This window comes from Hemicordylus capensis, chromosome 6 (assembly GCF_027244095.1).
Source record: "Hemicordylus capensis ecotype Gifberg chromosome 6, rHemCap1.1.pri, whole genome shotgun sequence".
Lineage (NCBI taxonomy): Eukaryota > Metazoa > Chordata > Lepidosauria > Squamata > Cordylidae > Hemicordylus > Hemicordylus capensis.
This window is the reverse complement of record NC_069662.1, coordinates 162,032,007-162,049,334: the sequence shown is the minus strand read 5'-3', so window position 1 is coordinate 162,049,334 and position 17,328 is coordinate 162,032,007. Positions and strand designations below refer to the sequence as shown.

The 17,328-nt window shown below is 46.4% G+C and overlaps 1 protein-coding gene across 2 annotated transcripts in view; it reads right to left on the bottom strand.

Annotated features, from left to right (window-relative positions):
* LOC128331714 (mitogen-activated protein kinase kinase kinase 3-like) overlaps nucleotides 1–17,328 on the bottom strand; it is a 117,025-nt gene that overhangs the window by 33,276 nt on the left and 66,421 nt on the right. For both annotated transcript variants that reach the window (XM_053265476.1, XM_053265475.1), the window contains 4 exons: nucleotides 11,454–11,497; nucleotides 7,682–7,781; nucleotides 4,212–4,325; nucleotides 2,915–3,026 (listed from right to left, as the gene is read on the bottom strand). In XM_053265476.1, the coding sequence (XP_053121451.1) occupies nucleotides 2,915–3,026; nucleotides 4,212–4,325; nucleotides 7,682–7,781; nucleotides 11,454–11,497 (370 nt within the window). The remainder of the gene's footprint in view (nucleotides 1–2,914; nucleotides 3,027–4,211; nucleotides 4,326–7,681; nucleotides 7,782–11,453; nucleotides 11,498–17,328) is intronic.

Sequence of the window (17,328 nt, the reverse complement as noted above, 5' to 3'; positions counted from 1 at the left end):
TCTGTGCTGGCATCTGCATACCGTAGCCACCACCAGCACGAACATTTCCAAACCCTCTAGGCACGCCTGTGTGTTTTTTTGTACTTAATATTAGATTTTATTTGTTTGCCTATTCTACAAATCCATGCTCCAACCTCTGTAATAAATTTCTGCACTCCCATGAACTTTGCTCGGAGTGCTGTCCCCGCTAGAGGAGGACGGGAGATTTAACGACTTCTGTCAAAAACAAGCTCACATTAACTCCAAATTCCATTGGTTTATTGGTGTGATTGGAGAAAGTGGGTTGGCAGGTCCCAAGAAAAGCTACAAAAATGTTAACTTTGTTCGAGTACAAGCAGCATCTACAGAGACTCGATGTAACAGCAGATGGGCACATTTTGTTTCAGAAACAATCCTCCAACTGCCTATGAACCTCCCAGTGTTCTGGGCATACTCAACAGCAACGTGAGGAGAAAAGGCTTGGCGTGTGTGTGTGTGTGTGTGAATTACATCCCCACACTTTCTGTCAGGACAGGAGCTGGGCCAACATGTGGCAATCCCCTTGCCCCACACCAGCAAAGGCCTGGGGGGCTGGCAACTCCATGAATAATACAGAGACCAACCAAGCCTGTTCCATGGGGAGAGTAGGTGGGGCCCAAGCAGCAGCCCTGTTTCCATGACCCAACCCTTCTGGAAGTGCCTTGCTCGCACTCGGGCCTGTTTGTCAGGGCCAGGTCTGGGCCGTACCTGGAAGCAGAGCGGGAGGATACGTTCTCCAGCCCAGGATCCCTGAGGTCAGTTACAGAAGCTGGAGCCAGGGACTGAAGTATATCCAGGCTGTTCCAGGCTGAGCTGGGGTTTCTGCCAAGGCAGAGATCTGGGAGGGACGCAGGCCTCGAGCAACTCCAAGTGAACACGGTCAGGACCTCAGATAACTCTGAGCAGGACATTCAAGAGAGCTGGGATGGGAGTTGTAGCCCAACAACTGGGAACCCGAGCTTGGGAGCCCCTCTGCCTTAAAGGGCCTTAAGGCTTTCTCTGAAGAAGTTTCCTTGCCAACAGCCTTGAATATTCCTCCCCATAGATTCCCCACTCCCGGACCTGGAGATCTCATCTTCGCCACCCTAGAAGGTCCACAAGCAGCTGGAGATACAGCAGCTATCTTTGAGCAGACCCCTCAGAAACAGAGTGCAGGCCCTCGAACAGAGGGAGGCTAGGCTTAGAATATCCCTCCTGGCAGGAGTTTGTGATCCCGCAGCTGGCCTCGAAGTGAGCAACTCTCCAGGCGGCCTGCCAGCCAAGCAGGGGCAACCCTTGCATGAGGCAAGGAGAGGCAACTGCCTCAGGCAGCAGATGACTGAGGAACCAGCAGGGCGGCAAAATGCACCCCACAGTCGCCACTGAAGCAGCTATTTGAGGCCCCACTGACCTTTGCAAGCATTGCACTTCTCATCACATGCCCTGCAAAGCTTGCCGGAAACACAACGGGGAAGAGAGCTGGCCACGCGGTAGCAAGTATGAATTGTCCCCTTTACTAAGCAGGGTCTTCCCTGGTTGGCATTTGGATAGGTAACTAAATGTGAGCTCTATCTGTTGCAAGATATTCCCCTTCAGGAAAGGGACTGTAGCTCTGTGGAAGAGCATCTGCTTGCATGCAAAAGGTCCCAGGTTCAATCTCTGGCAGTATCTCCAGGTTGGGCTGGGAAAGACCCCTGCCTGAAACCTCATTCATTCAATTTATATACCACTCTTCCTAAAGTGACTCAGGGCAGTTGACATTAAAATCAAAAACACACGCCAAAATAAAAAACATTCCAACCAGATTAAAATTAAGAACTAGACATCATGAAAAGCCAGGCTAAAGAGATGGGTCTTTAAGGCTCTCCTGAAGGTCTCCAAGGAAGATATATTATTATTTATTATGTATTCAATTTCGATACCGCCCTTCCAAAAATGGCTCAGGGTGGTTTACACAGAGAAATAACAAATAAATGAGATGGCTCCCTGTCCCCAAAGGACTCACAATTTAAAAAGAAACATAAGATAGACACCAGCAACAGTCACAGGAGGGATGTTGTGTTGGGGGTGGATAGGGCCAGTTACTCTCCCCCTGCTAAATAAAGCGAATCACCACATTAAAAAGGTGCCTCTTTGCCAAAGAGACATGAGATAATCCTCTCGTCTCCACAGGGAGTGCATTCCACAACCCAGGGGTGACAAGTGAGAAGGCCCGATCCTAGGCCGCCCACAGATGAGCTGCTGCCAGTCAGTGCGGACAATACTGAGCGGGACGGACCAGCGGTCTGACTCGGTATAAGGCAGCTCCCTACGTTCCGCAAGGAGGGAAGAGGTGGCTGCTGGCAACCTCCCCCCCTCCACGCCGCCCCTCCAAGCCACTTCCAAAGCTTGCCAAGTCTGGTTTTGAAAGGGGACCTTGCCTGAGGCGGCACCGCCACGCTTGAGTCACTCTTACAGCCACGCTCCGACTGCAGATATGCCACAGACTGACTCTCTCCTGCCTCTGAGCAGCTGCTGCTGCTGCTTTGCAGACTTCGGTCATGAAAAAATGAAAGACTGCAAGCGCCATCACACAGGGACCATGATTCTGTGGGTAGGTCTGTCGAACCCAAAATACAACCTCTTAAACGCTTCCCTTTTCACAGTCTGCTGCGTTTAGCAATTGTTTTGCGCTGCATTTGTTGTATTTATTTATTTATTTATTTTGCATGTGTTTCTACCGCCCAAAACTTTATTGTACATGTCTTTCCTTCTACGAATTTGTGGCTAGCTGCCTTGGGCTGAATGGTTCAGGAAAGGGAATGGAATATAAATCTGCGTATATGTGCATGTTGAGACAGGAGAAGACAGTGGCCATCCTGGTCGCAGGGCTGTGGAAAGGGGAGAGGTCGCTTCTTCTCCGCTGCATTGCACTGACCTGTCGAATGCTTCCGCGTCCTCTCTGTGTCTTTGTACAAGGAGCTCATGATATCTCCCATCGACTTGGACATCCTCATCTCATGCTGCTTACTGTTGTTGGGCTGCAGAGGCTGGGAACGAGACAAAGGAGAGTTGGGAGGCATCCTTCTACAGAGGGGAGGAGGGTTACAGAATCACAGAATGTCCAAAGGGACCTTGGAGGCCATCTAGTCCAACCCCCTCCCTCAGTGCAGGAATCTGCTAAGGCATCCTCGACTCTGTACACTTTCAGCCTCTGCTGGAAAACCTGCAGCGAAGAAGACCCCACTATTGCATGGGGCAAACCGTTCCACGGTTGAACAGCATTTACAGCTAGGAAAATCTACCTAATGTCTAGCCTAAATCTGCTTCCTTCTCTAGAATCGTAGGATTTTAAGTTGGAAGGGAGCTTGGAGGTCTTTTATATAAAGACGGACATCTATCTGTCAGGGTACAGCAATAGCAATTTCCTGCACTCAGCAGCAGGTTGGAATAGAAGGTCTCCAACATTCCGATTCGAACCCACTGCTCAGTGCAGGGAACTGCTGTGGCATCCCTGACAGATAGCCACCCTGCCTCTGTTTGAAGAGCTCCCGCAAACCAGAGTCCACCATTCTTACAGTCTGTTCCACTGCCAAGTAGCTCTTACAGTTGGGCAATCCCTCCTAATACTGAGCATGAATCGGCTTGCTTGCAATTCCAACCCGCTGGTTCTCATCCTGCCCTCAGAAGCAACAGAGAAGAAGTCTGTTCCTCCTTCTACCTGAGAGCCCTTCAAATGTTGAAAGATGGCTATCATATCCAGTGTTCTCTCCAACAAGGATTCCCAGATGTTGTTGACTACAACTCCCATAACCCCCAAGCAAAAGCCACTGCAGCAAGGGATTCTGGGAGTTGTAGTCAACATCTGGGAATCCTTTTTAGAGAAAACATTGATCACATCCCCCCTTAGACCAGATGCAAGGGAATCCGGCAAGGGGATCCTTATGCCCTTATAATAAAATTCTCAATTGGCCCGAGTTTGCTTGAGGGCTACCAGTTGCTAACCAGCACACTGACGGCCCTCAACGGCTGTTCAAAGAGCTGTATGAAAAAGAAGAGTGGAGTGAATACAAAAACGAAATGACCCAAAGCCAATTCTAAGAGGATGCCCTCCTGAAAAACCCGTCATCCAATACTTTGTTAAAACATACAAATCTTTCCACTCCTTGGGACAATAACATTGTGTTTTGCTTGGTATACAAATGAAAGGGGACGGGGAAAGGTCCATGGCTCACATTTGTTTTCTTTGGAGTTTTCACAAACACTCTCAGACTCTTCAGAGAAGGGCTGAGGTCCAAGTGTTCCACTGCCCGGTCCAAATCTTCCTGGGATTTCAGGGGAATCAGGAGCTGGAAAAAAGGTTGAACAAACACTGTTGAGGCAGCTGAGCTGCAAACAAGAGCAAAGAGAGGAAGCGGCAGAGCTCGCGGGGGCTTGGGAACCGTGGGGATTCGGGCAGGCAAACCCGGGACAACGTAAAGCTGCTGGAGGTTTCTGGCGGAAAACAGAAACCAAACATCTGGGGTTTTTAACCTTCTCTTCTAAGATAGCAACCCCCAAGGAACTGAATAAAAGTTATCAAAACAATGGCCTGTGAAAGGAAAGGCACAAAAGCATCGCTGACTCAGCCAGAGGGAAGACCGGGATGATGAGAATAAAGAAAACATTAGGGAACGGGATCCTAACAACAGGGGCTACCTGCTAATTAGGGGACCTGTGCACAGATGATTTCATCCGCATTATCCTTGTTGCTTACTCTTTACGGAAATGCCTAACATACACAGAATGCTGCACAAAACAGAACACAGAAGTCCCCGGCTGTAGGCTAAAAAATGTACACAAGACAAAAGAAGCGAGACAAAGAGGAGGGAAGCCAAACGTGTAAGGGAGAAAGATCCTCACAAGGTCACATTTCAATGCAGCATCCAATGGGTCTCCTCGAGGGCTGCTTTCTTGAAACAAACACTGCCACAGCTACCACCACAGCTTGAGAGTCATTTCCATTTGCTGTCCACAGAGTATGGAAGGAGGAACAGTTTGAGGAGCACAGAAGCATACCAGGAGGGAATGACTGGTGTGCCTTGAACATGGATCCAGTTACATGCTGAGTATTGTTATGGTTGCACCATGCTGGCTCTCTTTGAAGTCCAAAAGAATTCTTCCCCTGGTATGAATTCGCAAGTGAACCTTGTTTGCTTGATTTTAATGGGCCAAAAGGACTGTGACGTTAAGCGCATCATTGTCCAGTTTGTAACAAACAACTTTGGGCCATTTTAGGATGGAAAATAGAACGGAGGGAAAGGGTACCTACTTCTGTGCAGTCCCAACCCAGATCGGGCCCCCATGTGGCCACTATTTTAAAGATCTAAAAGCAACACACATAAACCGTTTTTTTACAGAGTGGGAGACAGTTTTTTTCTGTCATTCTGTCTCCCAGTGAAGAACATACCCTTGAAAAACGTCCGGATCGTTGTTTAGCTCTTTTCAATACATTTGTTTCTGCATCTATTTGATTCTGTTGCTGTGGGGTTTCTTCCTTGGTTCGTTTGTGATGCTGCCTTTTTCGTTTGGCTTATTTTAAAGTTAAAAAAACAAAAACAAAACTAGGCCAGATACCTTGAAACATCACTTTGGCCCTAAGTCTTCACGTGAAAATGCGCAGCTTGGCTCATTTACTTGACTCATCTGGAGCTACGAGGAGGCCCCTTGGACTGGGCTCTCCGTTTGTGGCACAGGGGTGGGCTAAAGGGCACAGCTTGATCTACAACACACTGCCTTTCATAGACAGCTTTGCTCTGTAGTGGAGGCTTAAACCTGGTGCCTTTTTGGTCCCTGCCATCTGTTAGATGGTATGCGTCTAATATGGATAAATGAATACTTGAGAGCCTGATTCACTTTCCCTACAGTGCTGCACAGCTGATCTTTTAAAAAAGAAAGGAAAAAGGCACAAGACTACATGTTGTACTTGGATGTTTTCATCAGCTTCATTTTGTCCTGGAATTTGGATCTGAACTCTTGGGGCAATTCCACCCATCCCTGCCTCCCAAACCCACACAAGGCTCCCAGAATCTGCCTTTGCTTGGAATGAAATGTCCTAAAGGCCTCCAGTCTCACGGTGTTCCATGCATTCCCGTGTCTGGCTTCTCAAGCTGTCAAATGGCATCAGGTTGAAATGGTCCTCCGTGTGCTGTTTAAATGGGCTTTTGCCTATTGCCTGAATCTGGCAAGAAGGTTTAGGCTCCATTTGCCAACAAGGCTGCTGTGTACATGTACATTCTTTACCAGACGCGAGCCTAAATATAGACACACGCAAACGAGAGAGCAAACTGGCAGGTTGCACACTCAGGAAACAGAGAGCAGCTTTCCTGCTGTCGGTAAAATGAATAGCTCCGTTAACGAGCCAGGGCGCCCAAGACGGGGAAAGGGGGGAAACTGTTTTGCCGAGTGCTGATTCATCGGTTTGCTAGTCTCTGTGCTAAGCCAAGGCTTGTCAAAGCTTTGAACTAAGACGGATGGAGGAAAAGATATAGTGGCTACTCACACATACGTGCAAAAGGGAGCCCAGCCCGGTTTTGCACACACATGTGAACTGCCAGGATCGGGCCAATCCTGGAGGCTACACGGTGGCAAACCTGCCTATTTAGCCACCCTCTCAAATGAGGTTGAGCGCTTGCAGCCTTGCAAGCACTTGCAGTCGCTTGCTGCTGCTTGCAGCCACGGCTGGCCCACTCAGGGAGGGGGGATTCCCATAATGTACCGCGTACTCGTACAGTGCATTATTGCAGCGCTGGGGGGCAGCACATCAGCGCGTCCCAGCACCCCGACCCTTGGAGCCACTGGTCGTCTGGGCGGGAGATCTGCCTGCCCAGAGAAGGGAGGACGATCATCTGCGGGGAAGGTAGGTTTCACCTGCTTTCCCCGCAGCCCGTCCGCAAGCCCTTCTCACGGATCGTGAGAAGAGGCTCAAAATATTTTTGAGAGTGGTGGAAGAGGTTTGGTAGTACTGTTGCTGCCACCAAAACAACGTTTTTCTGGTGCTGGGAGAACTCTGAAAGGTGGGGGAACAACAGTTTTGCAGGTTTTTAGCATGGTTTCATTTGAATTGAGAAAAACATGGCTGGGGGTGTCTATTGACTAGTGCCCATGCCATCACCAACACACGTCTGCAACTGATTTTTTAAGTCTTTGTGATTATTATTATTTTGTTATGGTGATGGATGAACATATAAAAGAATGTGAACATATGGAGTTGCTTTATATTGAGTCAGTTCACTGGTCCATCTAGCCTAGTTTGGTCTGCTCAAACTGGCAACTGCTCCCTGAGGTCACAAGCAATCTCAAAGAGATCACAACAGGTCTCTTTTAGCCCTTTTACAAAATATCTTTTCAAATGGAGATGCCAGGGATTTGACTTGGACTCCTGCATGCACAGTGTGGACTCCACTCCCGAGCCACCTCGACTCCCTCCCCACAATGCACCCATATATCGGGAAGAGCTGCAAAATGCACTTATGCAGGAAGATGTTTGGCCAGCACAGGAAGGAGGAAAAATTGCACTTTCTGCATTAGATATCACAGTTTTTACTATTCCTTTCTGCATATTAGAAATATTGTAGCTTATTGTTGTAAGCTGCCTTAAGCTTGTGGAGAAGAAGGTGATTTAAGTCAGGTAGCACGCAAATAAAGTACCACGCAAATAAAGTACCTCATTGTTGGCATAGTGCAAATCCATCATCTGTCCAAAAGCATCCATGACTTTCTGAAGCACTTCTTTAAATTTAACTGGCCTCTGGAACTGGATAATCCTGCAGAGAAGTGTATTCATGCCATTAGTGACAACTTTCCATGTCAGTAGTATCATACCTGTTTACTAAGCACACCACCTTTCCTCTTGGGAAACTTTGTAGCAGGGTGGTACAATTTAAAACAACCGCCATCACTTTCATGAAGGGAAGATCAAAACTGTGTTATTGAGGCCCATCTGACACCCCCAACCTCTGCCAGCCAACCCCCCTAGTTACTGAGGCCTGGCAGGGGCATGAACATCTCCCTTGCCATCTCTGTTGCCCTAGAAAGAAGGCAAAACGAGGAAGTTTATCGTCCACCCTGTGGGCTACTGTCTGTAGCAAAGGGGCTCTGTATGTTTGGGGGGATCATAAATGTGCAGCCCCGATTAAGACAGAGGAGGGAGAGGTGCTCCTGTGCCATTCATTGCAAGAGGGCATTACAGAAGGCAAAACATGGGCAGGAGAAAAGCTCTTCCTGCATCTGACTCTTATTTAAGAAATTCATTTTAATCCATTTGCTTATTACTGCTACACAGGTGTCTTTTAAAGGACACGGAAGGAAAGCAAGGGTTGGACCCTAAGTATTTCTTCTGTTTAGATAAGGAGGAGGATTATTTTTGCACCTATTCCTGCTTCTTTCTGCAGTCCCCTATAACACTCAGATGGGGGGTGAGGTTTCCTCAATCCCCAGAGCAGATTTTGGAGCAGGTGTGTGCAGGAGGCTGCAGAGGCAAGGGAGAAATATCTCTCCCTTGTTCTAGCGGAAGGTGCCTCCCCTTCACGGAAGAAATACTTAGGATCCAACCCAAAGTGTCTTTTAAGTGTGAAGCAACATGCCACTTGATTAAATAAAAATGATCAATTAGTCACCTGATTAAAAGAAATCTCAGTTCATTAATTCTGGCATTTTAGCCTATTAATTGAGCACATCTCTATAAATTGGCAGATGAGAAAAATCAATAGTTTTAAGGAAAAAAGGATACTGTCCTTGTTTTCAGATTACGTATGCATGTGATGCAGCAGGCACTCTCTTAAGGAGCCATTCCTCCCCCTTGCACATAGGAAGGTATGCCTGTAATTTTTATAAATACTTAATTCAAAAATATGCTGCAATCAAAAATATGTTTCAAATAAGTTGCAATCATTGGTCAGGGGCACTTCTTTTAGTTGATCAAAATGCTTTTACGCAATTAACTGAATGAATCAATGGATCAAATGTTGCAGCACTAGCAATTCTTGCTAGAAGGAAAGGTCACCTTTCACGTTGTCATCTTCACCAAAAATCTGGAATTTGTGGAACAGGGCTAAATTGGCTTCAGCAAATGAACAAGTTCAAATGTTAGCGGGTGTGATGGAAGATCCAGGTTTAAAAGACATAAAAGACCCTATTCACACATTATGTCTAACATGTCTACAACCAGTGTACAGTGTATGCAGGCACAGTTCGGTGTGCAGCAGTAAACTTCCTATCTGTACCATGCATTTAAGGGGCCTGTACCCAGGCTGACATTTAAAATAAAAAGCATGTGCAGTCCTTCGTACAAAAACATGGACAAATCATGTACAGGCATCTGAACACAGGTATAACATAATGTCTGAACAGGGCTATAGTGACACTGATTTCAGCTGGGCACTTTCAGGACAGAACTGTATGTTACAAGAAGTAGGGAGACCCTCTGAAACAGGCATTTCTGTGTTGAGATTCCCTCTCTGTAACTTATAGTAAACAATAAGGGTATTCAAAGGACCATTCGGGAGGTCGGCGGGAGGGCAGGCTGCGAAACTCCCCCCACCCCCAATGATCCAGTAAATGTTGCTGGGAGCACAGACTGCACTCCCAGATGATCCACTGCTGTGCCAGACCGTACGGAGCTCTGGAGGCCAGTACAACGCCTCCTGGCTTCCCGGTATCCCACAATGCACCATGTGCTCTGCACGGTGCATTGGGGGATTCCCCGAGAAGACAGGTGCTCTAGGCAGCCATCTCTATGACTACGCAGCCAGGCTACAAGCCTGGGTTAAAGGAGTGCTTATGCCCTTAACCCAGGCCAAAAGCTGGACTAAAAGGCCAGGCTAGGCCATGCTGCCCTGTTGGGATCAGGTCCGATACGGTATGTTTTGACATCATCACACTGTATGCTTCCCTACCAGTGATGTTAAGTAGAAAGATTTGATGTCAGAACACCGGGTATATTTTGCTACACATTACAGAGGGAAAACCCGACACCATTTCAATAACCTATAATCTCCCATAATCCTCAAGCCCTCCTAAACCTAACCCTGCTTGCAATGGAAGTTAGAGCTAACCTGCCCAGCCCAAGAGTGAAGTCAGACAGAACACGTACAGAGCAGTGGTACCAGTTTATAAGCAGCCTCACTGAGATCAGTTCAAAGTGCCTTTTCCTATCCAGGATCCAGCTCAACAGGGTCGGGGAGAGGAGGTTTAAGCATTCTGGGGGATACTAAGAGTATCTACTCTTTAAGGCTGCAACAGCACAGAGGACTTTAGCACGAGATTTTAGCATTCTTCTAAATGCTTGTGTTCCTTCCTGTGTTTGAAGCCTCAAAGGTGCAGGTGCCAAGGGCTGGCTGGGAAGCAGCCAGCCTAACATGTGGAAATGGTGTGGGCTTCCAATGGATTTAATGAAGCCCAGCCATGCATCCATGTTCCGTTCCTGTCTCTCCGGTGTCAGATTCCAGATGGTGTCGTTCGGAGTTAGTTGCTCTCTGAAACGAGAGCTATTGTGTGGTGTCCCTCTGGGCTCCATCCTGTCCCCTATGCTTTTTAACATCTACATGAAACTGCTGGGTGAGATGGTCAGGAGATTTGGAGCAGGGTGTTATCAAGATGCTGCTGATGACACCCAAATCTATTTCTCCATGACATCACTCATCCTGGCCAGGGTGCAGAAGGGGGGACTATGCATTTTCCTGAGGATGAAAAGATGATGTTTTTCTCAGGATGAGGCCATGGTCAGGAGTGCTTTCTATCAACTTCGGTTGCTAAGACAGTTGTCTTGGTAACCTCTAGGCTTGACTACTGCAATGCGCTCTAAGTGGGGCTGCCCTTGTAAACAGTTTGGAAACTTCAGTTGGTTCAAAATGCAGCGGCTGGATTGGTCTCCGGGGTTTCTTGGAGAGACCCTATTATGCCTGTTGCATTGGCTACCAATAGAACTGCATTGGCTACCAATAGGTTTCCGAGCAAAATTCAGAGTGCTGGTAATTACTTTTAGAGCCCTACACGGCTTAGGAGCGGGTTACCTGGGGGAGCGCCTTCTTCTGCATGATCCCCACCGTACATTAAGATAATCAAGGGAGGTCTGTCTCCGTATGCCACCATCCCGTCTGGCGGTGATTTGGGAGTGAGCTTTCTCTATAGTCGCTCCTGGGCTGTGGAATGTGCTCCCTATAGACAGTTGTGGCTTAACATCTTTACCAGCCTCTAAAAGAGCCCTTAAGAGGATTTTACTAATCTTTGAATGTTTTAGTAATCTCGGAATGTTTTAAATTTTTAATTGTTTAATAGTTGGTTTTATTCTGTTTCTATTGTGTTTATTTTTGTAAACTGCCTAGAGCCTTTGGAGTCAGGTAGTATATAAATGAATGAATGAATGAATGAATGACTCAATGAATACTAAAATAAAATAAAATAAAATAAAATAAAATAAAATAAAATAAAAGGCACACCTTCTCTCTCCATCGTATTCAAATTTGATCCTCGCATTCCGCAGCTGGAGAGGAAAGAGAGAGAGAGAACCATTAAGGGCAGGTCTCAATTGCACAGTGGCAGCGTGACAAATCTGGAAAGACCTGGTCCATACCTCACCTCTGGTGTGAACTCTGTTGCTGTAAGAAACCCCCCACTTAGCCCCTCCCTTCCAATATGGGATACCTCTCACCTCCAGTAACATAGCACTACTGACCCATTGTTCTCAGGATGACAAGACGATAATAAGGCAGTTCATGAGATCCTTAATGGTCCTGCGCTTATCCTACCCCGCTTTGGAAGCTGTGCATGCTTCTCATTTCCGACCATGTGCTAGCAACAACCTAGGGAGGAGGAGGAGTGAGGAGTGATCGGCCACAAGAGAGGAGCTGGGTGGGATGGCAGCATCCTACCCAGCATTTGAACAAAGTAGGAAGAAAGGCTGTCCTACCCAGCTGCTCTCTCATAGACAATCACTCTCCTGTCCTCCTCCCTAGGTTTTTGCTAGCATGCAAGCAAATATTGGGAGCCCGCAGCTCCTGCAGCTGGGTAGGATGCTTGGCCTACCCAATTAATGATCCTGTGAACTGTCTTAATGTCCACCAAATGCTTCAAACATACTAAGGCTCTCTATCAATGCTCAGTATTCCAGTAATTACCATGGAGCCTGGTAGCCTCAGACTTGCTCCCCAGATGTTGCTGGACTACAACTCCCATCATCCCGCTTCTGTGGTTGCTTTGTTGCATATGGTGTTCTCAATGTTGTTTTTAGTCTTGCTGGTTTTAATATATTTCCTTTTATTATTATCACTAAAAGGCAAAACTTACACAATCTATACTTGCATCAAATGAAAGGTTCCATATGAATTAATATGTGCATTAAAAGGGGTGGTTCACTCAGCCCACAAGAGGACTCTCTCCCCGCCCATCATCAATAGTCTCAAACCTTCCTCATCGAACAGTCAAATGTATTCTCTTAACTTTCCCATAATCCAGAGGTCCACAAACCTGGGTCCCCATATGTTGTTGGACTACAACCCCCATCCTCCCCAGCCACAGCAAACATTGTGGCTGGAGATGATGGGAGTTGTAGTCCAACAACATATGGGGACCCAGGTTTGAAACCCTTTGCCATCATCGCTATGGTCCAGGTGCTAGAAACCCGTTCCAGCAAGGCCAGTAGACAGGAACGGCCCCATTATTTAGCCAATAAACATCTGTCAGCAGTAGATTCATGCCAGACTATCTCACAGTGGACTGGTGACCAGTGTTCCCTCCAACAGGGATCCCCAGATGTTGTTGACTACAACTCCCAGAATCCCCAGCTGCGATTGCTTTTGCTTGGGGATTCTGGGAGTTGTAGTCAGCAACATCCTGGAATCACGGTTAGAGGTATCACTGCGGGTGACATACTAAGGCAGTTCATATGAACGAAAACTGGGAAGGACAAGCACCCTACCCAGCTTTGGGACTTGCATGTGCCCCCAATTTGTGCAAGGCACCGTCATCCTACCCAGTTCTCATGCCCAGCATTTGACCACGGTAGGAAGGAAAGTTGCCCTCTTCAGCTCCTGCCTCCCACACGATCACTCCCCCTCTCCTGTCTAGTTGTTTGTTCACACACAATAAAAAATCAGGAGTATGCACAGCTCCCAAAGCTGTGGTTTCAGTCATGCAAACTGCCTTATATTATTTCAGATATCTCTCCAGAATACAAAGCAGATCCTCCATGCCCTCCAGTTCTAGGCAGTACATGCTTCTAAACGCCTTAGCCTCATTTCTCCACCAAAGGCACACATCGTTGGCTTTAATATATCTGTATTGATCTGATGAACACATCTTGAGGCGTTAGGGAAAGCAATATAGAAACCTTTTTAAATATTTTGTTTTACAATTAATTGCATTAAAATGTAGAACATATATTTAAATTAAAGCTTTCCATCATCTACTGATACAGGAGCATTCTTATGATTCTGCTGCTCAGTTCCACCGGCAAAGTTTGCCGGCAAATGTGTCTATCTCTTGTAGGCTAGAGTCTGAAACTGGCCATCAGAATCGACTGGTTAGAGTGCCTGAGTGCCACTATTAATAGATTTTTTAAAAATGCAAAAATAAGTTAGAACCTCATATTTTTATCTCCCTTCCTTTCTTTTCAGAATGGAAAAAATGCATCTGCTACCCGAGAGCAAGGCCAGCTTGGAAAGATCAGCCACACACTGTTTATATCTAAAAAGGAGGATTCCTAGATGGGTGAGTGAGTGATCCCTCTTCCGGAACATGCTTCTTATCTCTCCGTTGAACTTTCCCTGGAGCATGAGCGGCAGTTTCCAGGACCCCATTCTATAGAGCTCACAATCTGTTGTTTCGCTGAGAGAATTTGAGTTAACTGCCCATTCGTCATTTTTTAAAGGGGCATATTCTGAAATATCAAAATGGATTTTATAAACGACCAGCAAGACACCCTCCAAGGGCTAGGAATTTGTATGGCAGAGCTGTGGTGGGGCATGCAGATCAGTCCCCAGCATCTCCACGCCGAGCTGGGAAAGATCCTGCCTGCCTGAAAAGCTGGAAAACTGCTGCCAGGCAGCGTAGACAGTACTGAGGTAGATGGACCAATGTTCTGACTCAGTATAAGGCCGATGGCGAAGTTCCTATGTGATGGCTGTTACTCATTTCTGCATGCCTATGTTCACGCTTGATCTTCTGCGACCAGGGCTCTGCAAATCTGCCTGAGATGTGGGTGGGGACTGGAAGAGTGGTTGATGACACTGCAGTCTTGCTGATGCCTCCTAAAGCAGGTGAAAGTAATGACATGCTAGCTCCCCCTGCCCCCCCCACCATTCCAAAGTGGCAGGGGTATTTGGAGGGGGATCTTCCTTCCACGTGAAAAGATGCAGGTTCCCCAAGCGGCATCTGTTACTTTTTGTTTCTTCCCGGCTTCCAGACTGTGCATCTTTTGCTAAGAGGCTCAGAAGGAGAAGGCAGGCAAAGACTTGTAGAGGTCCTTACCAAATTCTTGTAGACATTCTTACCCAATTCAGTGTGTTTTGATAAGGATGCACACCAAACTAGTTAAAGCAGTCTTATGGGCAGACAATTATCCCCCGGCCAGGCAATTACCTATTCCTTCAAGAGAAGTCGTTTGCCAGATCTATACTTTCATGCCCAACGTTGGCACCATGAAGTTGGAAAGATACTCAAGTAACATTTTTAGTCGATTAAGACTTTGTTTTAAAAAATCTAATCTGCAAGGCTGAGTTTAAACCACGAAGAACAAGGCCTTTGTATCCATGAGTTTCTGAGCAGGGGTAATTAATTACAGACCAAGTTCAAACATTTGATGTCTGGAAAATATGAATTCTACTGTTTGGTATTTTATTGCCATTTCTAGTGCTGTAACCATGACTCCCCCCTGCTTTTTTTTTGCTCTATGGACGGTAATAAATCAATTGGCTGACCAAGTTCAAAGTAACAAAGCAATTACTTTAGTTTTACGAATGACCTAAGATGCAAATTCCTGAACTGTCCCTCCTAACAGCCCATTCAAGAAATCAGAAATAGGATGCAATACAGTCTGTACCACCATAGACGACAGCTGAAGACTACATGCATGGATATTCCCTACATGTAAAAAGAAGAGTTTTGCTCAGTCTTCTCCCTGACACACTAGTTTTCTGAGTGCAGGGATTTGTGCTCCCCCCGCCTTCTTTTACATGAAGGAACATTCAAATACTGACTGAAGGAGGAACCTTTAATCTTAGGATGTTTGACCTGAGTTACAAAATGTGAAGAGTGGAGGGAGACCACCCTTCACCTCTTCCCTTTATGGGAGGATAGCTGGTCTTGTCATAGCAAGCATGAATTGTCCCCTTTGCTAAGCAGGGTTTGCCCTGGTTTGCATTTGAATGGGAGACTACATGTGTGAGCACTGTAAAATATGGGGCCACTCTGAGAAGACACCTGCACACTTGCATGCAGAGGATTCCAAGTTCTCTCCCTGGCATCTCCAAAATAGGGCTGAGAGAGATTCCTGCCTGTAATCTTGGAGAAGCCGCTGCCAGTCTGTGTGGACAATACTGAGCAAGATGGACCAAGGGTCTGACTCGGTAGAAGGCAGCTTCTTATGTTCAAATTAAACAGATGTGCATCACATCTTGTGGAGACATAGCATGGATCTGCCAGTTGCAGAAATCTGAGGTTTACAGGGTCTTGTGGTAGCAAGCATTATCCCCTTTGCGAAGCATAGGGTCCACCCTGGTTGCATTTGAATGGGAGACTACATGACAATACTGAGCTAGAGAGACCAAAGGTCTGACTCGGTATATGGCAGCTTTCTATGTTCCTATGTGAGCACTGTAAGAAATTCCCCCTAGGGGAATGGGGCCGCTCTGGGAAGAGCATCTGCCTGCTTGCATGCAGAAGGTTCCAAGTTCCCTCCCTGGCATCATCTCCAGGATAGGGCTAGGAGAGACTCCTGCCTACAACCTGGGAGATGCCGCTACCAGTGTGTGCAGACAATACTGAGCTAGATGGACTTTATGGTCTGACTCAGTATATGGCAGCTTCCTATGTTCCTAAGACATGGTGCTGTGTGTGTGTGTGTGTGTGTGTGTGTGTGTGTGTGTGTGTGCGCGCGTGTGTGTGTGTGCTGACCAGACCAACTCTGTTTAGGAACAACTTGTTGCTGGAAATCGACAAAACACTTGTTTAAAAAAGCACCAGAAGAGCCTCAGAAGAGGGGGGAAATAATGACTGCATCCTTTTTCTTCTGCAGGAACAATAACAACAGTGACCTCCTGTGGCTGATGGCCAAAGAAAGCAGACCAACTGCCCGACAGAGCAGCACTTGGCTGGCAAAGAGAGAAGAGCCAGTGAGCCAAATGCTTCAGAAAAAACTCTGCTGGATTTGAACTGCCCCCACGCTCAAGTCTTGCTTACAAGAAAAACAAGCATTTGAGCGAGAAAAGGCCCAAACATCATCTCTGAGAAGGGCAGACAAAAAATCGACCAGACTATAGGCATTTTTCTTCACTGGTCCTTTGCTTTCCCCGAAATGAATGGAGTCTGTATCTGTGTGTGTAGAAACGTTTATATTTTAAAACAACCTGTGGTTTCAGATGAGAGAAAGTATTTACCATTTCCACTTGTGCTCCAAAAAGCCTGGAAATTGCAAGTTAAGGTGGTAACTTCCATGCCATGAAAGCAGTAAGGGGTCTGTCTGTATACTGTAGTATATTATTCTGGATTTACAAATTAGAATTGTATATCCCATTCGGCATGGTCTTTCAGCTTGACATTACTTTGGGGGATGATGTGTGCAGGCAGAAATTCAGCAAGTGCACCTTCCTCAATTGCTTGTTAGAGAAGCACCTGATGAATTTCTACCTAATTTTAGGGAAGGCAGTGCTTACCCAAATGCCACCTATTTATACATCCAGGCAGATATTCACACAGGTACAGCACCCACAATCATGTGCTACAGATGTACCACATAGATTTCTGCCCAATACACTATTAAGATTTCTGCAAAAATGGGCTCCTAAAAGAATGTGCTGTTGATGTCATACAGTTGATTTGCATTCCCACTAGGGGTGTGCACAAACCGGTCCACAAGGAACTGGTCTGCAATGAACCAGGTCGGCTTTATTTTATTTATTTATTTATTTATTTAACGTATTTCTGTACTGCTCAAAACTTGCGTCAAAACTTGATGGTTTGATCATGCACCATCTTTGTTCGTTTGTTTAACATTTATTTATTAAATCAAGCTAGCTTAATTTATTTATTTATTTAACATATTTCTATACCACTCAAAACTTGCGTCAAAACTTGATGGTTCGATCATGAACCAAACTG